This window comes from Primulina huaijiensis, chromosome 14 (genome assembly GCF_012295235.1).
Source record: "Primulina huaijiensis isolate GDHJ02 chromosome 14, ASM1229523v2, whole genome shotgun sequence".
Lineage (NCBI taxonomy): Eukaryota > Viridiplantae > Streptophyta > Magnoliopsida > Lamiales > Gesneriaceae > Primulina > Primulina huaijiensis.
Window position 1 is genome coordinate 15720087 of NC_133319.1, and position 6000 is coordinate 15726086.

Consider the following 6000-nt stretch of genomic DNA (forward strand, 5'->3'; position numbering starts at 1 on the left):
AAACCTAAGGAAGCCATAGAAAATGAGCTGAGCATCTATTCAGGAAACAAAATGTCTTCGCATGTGGAGGCTATTGGGACTTTCTGCCTTATATTGGATAGTGGTTTTATTTTAAAATTGGAAAAAACATTTTATGTTCCTAGTTTTTCTAGGAATTTAATTTCAGTTTCAAAACTTGTACCTCCTGGTATTCCTTTCAGTTTTTGGATAAATCAATAAATTTGTTTTATAAATCAAATCTTATTGGAAATAGTACAATGGTTGATGGTCTTTTCTCTATTTCTTTACAAAATAAAAACACCACTATGCATGTTCAAGGAGGTATTAAAAGATGTGTTATAAATGAAGATTCCTCTATACTATGGCATCGGAGATTGGGACACATTTCCAAGAACTATAAGTGGATATTTCATTGGGTATGCCGAAAAATCCAAAGGGTACAGATTCTATTGTCCATCTCACAACACTAGAATTGTAGAATCAAGAAATGCAAAATTTCTTGAAAATGACTTGATTAGTGGGAGTGATCATGATATAGTTTTTGAGAATGATCATATTAATGTACAACCCTCTTATTCAAATGAAAGATTGGTCGTTATTCACACCCCTCAAGACAAAATGGGTGTTAGACAACCAGTTACTGAAGTTCCACAAATCGCTGATGAAAATCCAGTAGATCAAGTTGTTAATGAAGAACAATAAGAAATTGTTAATCAACCAAATAACCTTAAGAGATCTACTAGAATAAGAAGATCAACAATATCTAGTGATTATGTTGTGTATTTACAAGAATCGGACTTTAACATCAGAGTCGAAAATGTTCCTAAAACGTTTTCACAAGCCATGAGTTGTAACGAGTCAAAGTTATGGTTTAATGCTATGAAAGAAGAGATGAATTCTATGGCATTTAATGGAGTCTGGGATCTTGTTCAGTTGCTTGATGGTGTAAAAGCCATTGGATATAAATGAGTCTTCAAAACAAAGAAAGACTCATTAGATAACATTGAAAGATATAAAGCAAGACCCGTTGCTAAAGGATTCACTCAGCATGAAGGAATCGATTATAAGAAGACTTTTTCTCCTGTATCTAAAAAAGATTCTCTCCGTATCATTCTAGCATTAGTTGCACATTTTGACTTAGATTTACAACAAATGGATGTGAAAACAGCTTTTCTCATTGGATAACTAGAGGAAGAGGTGTATATGAAACAACCTGAATGATTATTCTCTAGTAATTGTGAGCAATTGGTTTGTAAGCTTAAGAAATCTATATATGGATTGAAACAAGCTTCCCGTCAATGGTAATTGAAATTTCATGATGTTATCTCTTCATTCGGATTCATTGAGAACCCTATGGATCAATGTATATACCAGAAAGTCAGTGGGAGCAAGATTTGTTTCATTATTCTATATGTGGATGATATATTACTTGCAACCAATGATAAGGGTCTGTTATATGAGATGAAACAATTCCTCTCTAAACGCTTTGATATGAAGGATATGGGCGATGCATCTTATGTCATTGGCATTAAGATACATAGAGACAAAATTCGAGGTATTATAGGTTTGTCTCAAGCAACCTATATCAACAAAGTTTTAGAGAGATATCGGATGAAAGATTGTTCACCAAATATAGCTCCCGTTGTGAAATGTGATAAATTCAATTTGAGCCAATGCCCAAAGAATGATCTAGAGCGGGAACAAATGAAAAACATTTCCAATGCTTCTGCTGTCGGAAGCTTGATAAATGCTCAGGTTTGCACTAGACCTGACATTGCATGTGTTGTTGGGATATTGGGAAGATATCAGAGTAATCCATGTTTAGAANAGAGAGATATCGGATGAAAGATTGTTCACCAAATATAGCTCCCGTTATGAAATGTGATAAATTCAATTTGAGCCAATGCTCAAAGAATGATCTAGAGCGGGAACAAATGAAAAACATTTCCAATGCTTCTGCTGTCGGAAGCTTGATATATGCTCAGATTTGCACTAGACCTGACATTGCATTTGTTGTTGGGATATTGAGAAGATATCAGAGTAATCCATGTTTAGAACATTGGAAAGCTGCATAGAAAGTGATGAGGTACCTTCAAGGGACCAAATATTATATGCTTATGTTCAGACGAACTGAGAATTTTGAAGTAACTGGCTACTCTGATTCAGACTACGCTGCCTGCATTGATTCAGAAAAATCCACTTCAGGATATATTTTCATGCTAGCTGGTGGAGCTGTATCTTAGAGAAGTTCAAAGCAGACATTGACTCCTACTTCCACTATGGAAGCTGAGTTCGTAGCGTGTTTTGAGGCGACCTCACATGGTGTATGGTTGAAGCGTTTCATTTCAGGGCTTAGAATTATGGATTCTATATCTAGGACATTAAGAATATATTGTGACGATTCAGCTGCTGTTTTTATGGCTAAAAATAACAAAAGTGGTAGTCAAAGTAAGCACATCGACATTAAGTATTTAGCCATACGAGAACGTAGGGGTGGGCAACAGTCGGTTTGGTCCGGTTTTACTCTACAACGGTTCGGTTTTTCGGTTTTGAATATCTCTAGTCCAAAACCAAACCATTTTATTACGGTTTGGTTCGGTTTTTTTGTAATACGGTTCGGTTATATACGGTTAGCAAAAATTTTGTTAAGAAATAAAATTATACCACACTTTATGCCTCTAAAATCTAAATCATAGTATTTGTCAAAAATTTAATTTGTTGGGACTTAATCTTATATGTATGTGTGTGTGTGTGTGTGTCTATATATATAACGTCTGACAATCCCAAAACAGTTCGCAGGGCCATCTCCTTCAAAATATTTGAACTTCCAAATCTCAAATTCCAAAATCCTGTTTAGCAAAAAAAAAAGACATGAAATTCATTACAATTATAAAGTGATTATGAATCACAATTTTGAAGCAATAACTTAAACTTATTGAAACTAATTGCAAAGATCTTTCACAAAGTCATATAAAAAAATTTCATTACAACTAGTAACAATAAGTGAAAATGCTTAAATTTAACTAGTTAACGTACAATATTTCTTGGAAATGATTATATATTAGTTATGCAAGAATCTCTTCCAATGCAAGAATCCCTTCCAATATTGATCAAATCTAAAAAAAGTAAGAAAATAATTGCCAACATTAAATAACAAAATAATTTTAAAATAAAATAGAAAAAAATACACAGATTTCTGACCAGATTCAATCTCTTCAAGATGATCCAAGTCTTCTTCTACTTTAATGGGAGAAGATTCTTTTCGGAACCAATCTTTAAGGCAAATGAGAGCTTGCACTAATCGAGGTGTTAATGAACTTCTAAATGAATCTAGAACACGTCTCCCGGTGCTAAAAGCACTTTCTGACGCCACTGTAGAAATAGGAATTGCTAACACGTCACGAGCCATCTCAGCCAGAGTAGGAAATTTGGAAGAGTTAACTTTCCACCAAAGCAAAATATCAAAATGTTCATTTGCAACGTCAACATCTTCATCGAGATACCTATCTAACTCAATCTTAGCATCCATATTTCCACTTTCAGCCTTATGTCTCAAGTATTCTTGTTGTATTAGTGTTCTTTCATGAATATTTCCTATGTTTATACCTGATGGATCAACTTTACTATTGGATGATCCTTGAGACATTTTTGAAGTGACCTTCCTATATCCTTCAAACAAAGAAGTCATATACAACTTTATTTCAACTCTTAATTGCTGCCCTTTCTCTTGCCCATACATCTTTGAAAGCACAAAAGTCACATAATCAAATTTGAAACGAGGATCAAGAACACATGCAATAAAAATCATCTTATTCATTTTTTCTGGAGCACCCAATATTTGTCAAATTTAGATTTCATCCTTTTTGCCATCGTAGCCAAAACACTGTCATCACTCTCTACCAACAACTTTAAAACACAAGAAAGCTCGCCAATTTCATGAAAGTGGATATTTGAAGTAACATATGATGAACCTGAAACTCTCAACGTAAGATTATAAAAAGCTTCAAGAAACGTCTCCATTTTTCTCACATTTCCCCAATCACCACTTGTCAATGCATCTACATCATTTCCATCTTCACAAACATGGGTAAGAAGATGATCCAACAATCCAGGATCATGAATACCATATCTTACAAAAGCATTTTCAAATTCCAAAGCAATTTTCAACATCAAGTAAGTAGAATTTCACCTAGTAACAACATCCAAACACAAGGACTTCTTACTTGTTATCTTTTCAAGTTCACAACAATCTTTGAATTTTTTAATCCTTGCAGGAGATTGTCTAATATATCTTATAGCTTGTCTAACTCTTCTCACAGAATCTCCAACTTCTTTCAAGCCATCTTGAACAATGAGATTGATTATATGAGCCACACACCTCACATGAAGGTGTTTACCATCCATCAAATTACTTCCCCATTTACTGAATTGGTTTGACATCTCTTTCACTGTAGTATCATTCGAACTAGCATTATCGACTGTGATAGTGAAGACCTTATCCAAACCCCAATCAAGCAAACATTTAGTGATAACTATTGCCATATCATCGCCTTTATGGCTAGATATTGGAGAAAAATTTAGTATTCTTTTTTGCAAATTCCAATTTTCGTCAATAAAATGAGCAGTAAGACACATATAATTAATTCTCTGTATTGAAGTCCATGTGTCTGTTGTGAGGCAAACTCTTAGACGTGTCTCCTTGAAAAAGAGCTTAAGATTTTTCTTTTCTTCCAAAAAAAGTTCAAAGCAATCCCTTGTTATAGTCCTATGAGATGGAATTCTAAATGATGGTTGTATCACATTTATAAAGTGTCTAAATCCTTCCATTTCCACAAAACTAAAAGGTAATTCATCGACAAGTATCATCTTGGCCAAAGCTTTTCTACAACCTTCTTGATCAAATCTCCAAGCATTGATTGTTATATGATCTTTTGAAATGTTTTGAAAGGCAATTTTTGCTTGTTTAGTTTCCACATTACATGAATATTTTTTTACACTTTTTCAAATGAGCACCCAAAGATGAAGTACCATTTAAACTTGAATCGGCAGCATAACTTGAACCACAATAATTACATTTTGCTCTACGTGTCCCATTAGAATCCTCATATTTCTCAAAATGTTCCCAAATAAGAGATCTAGGTCTTACAGATTTTTGCTTTTTCCCAACATCAACCGAATCTGCAGATGACGAATTAGGAGCGTTATCATTTGAACTCTTGCTTTCATCGATCATACCCTCTTTTTCTGCCATCTATAAAAAATGAAACAAATTAACCTGAAACAATAATGATAAAAATTGCATGTGTGCCCTTTCAAAATCAAACCAGAAGTACTCCAAATAAAAAACTTTAATTGCTGAATCTTGTCACGAGGTGGATATACAAGCATATATGGAAACCATGAACTAATTATATGAAAAAGAAAAAAGAAAAAAAAAGCAAAACGTCACAATATGTATGTATATAGAATGGACAGTAGCCACAAAAGAAGAAACAATTAGCATAAGTAATTGATAAATGATAGGTATCGGCACCCACTTTCGCAATACAGTAACCAATAACCACAAGACCCGTTTTCACAACACAGTAACCATTATTTCTCAATTATTGATAGGTCTTGGCACCCATTCTCATCGTCAGCGTACGTTACACATCGTTGCTTACTCCCACAAAATCCTTACAAAATAATCAAATAATAATATGTTTAGCGTCGGGTTGTGGTCTGCATACCTGTGGACTATGGTGAGTGCCGAGTGGTGACTGGTAGTCGTAGACGGTTGTGGTGAGTGGTGAGTGGTGATTGGTGAGAAGAAAATAAAACGTCGACGTGAGAAAGAAAACAAAACGGCAAATTGAAAATTGAGGGTTAAATCGTAATAGGCCCATTATCCATAAAAAGTTTTATACATAACAATATGGCCCATTATACATAAAAGCCCTATACTTAACAATAATATGGTCGGTTCGGTTATTCGGTTTTTTGGGGGAGTAAAACCGAAAA

At 34.2% G+C, this 6000-nt stretch overlaps 1 protein-coding gene across 1 annotated transcript; it reads right to left on the reverse strand.

Moving 5' to 3' along the window:
* Positions 1-2167: 2167 nt before the first annotated feature.
* LOC140958027 (zinc finger BED domain-containing protein RICESLEEPER 2-like) lies at positions 2168-5798 on the reverse strand. Its single transcript, XM_073415431.1, has 4 exons — positions 5730-5798; positions 3202-5251; positions 2773-2849; positions 2168-2176 (listed from the first exon to the last, which is right to left on the reverse strand). Exons 2-4 carry the CDS (start codon positions 3815-3817, stop codon positions 2168-2170), a joined length of 702 nt encoding a protein of 233 aa, XP_073271532.1. The 5' UTR covers positions 3818-5251; positions 5730-5798.
* Between the last annotated feature and the right edge of the window lie 202 nt (positions 5799-6000).

Coding starts and splice junctions, on each gene's coding strand:
- LOC140958027 (XM_073415431.1), bottom strand. CDS start 3,817: ATGAATAAGATGATTTTTATTGCATGTGTTCTTGATCCTCGTTTCAAA. Junction 2,850..3,201: donor TCTTGAAGAGATTGAATCTG/GTCAGAAATCTG, acceptor TTTGCTAAACAG/GATTTTGGAATTTGAGATTT.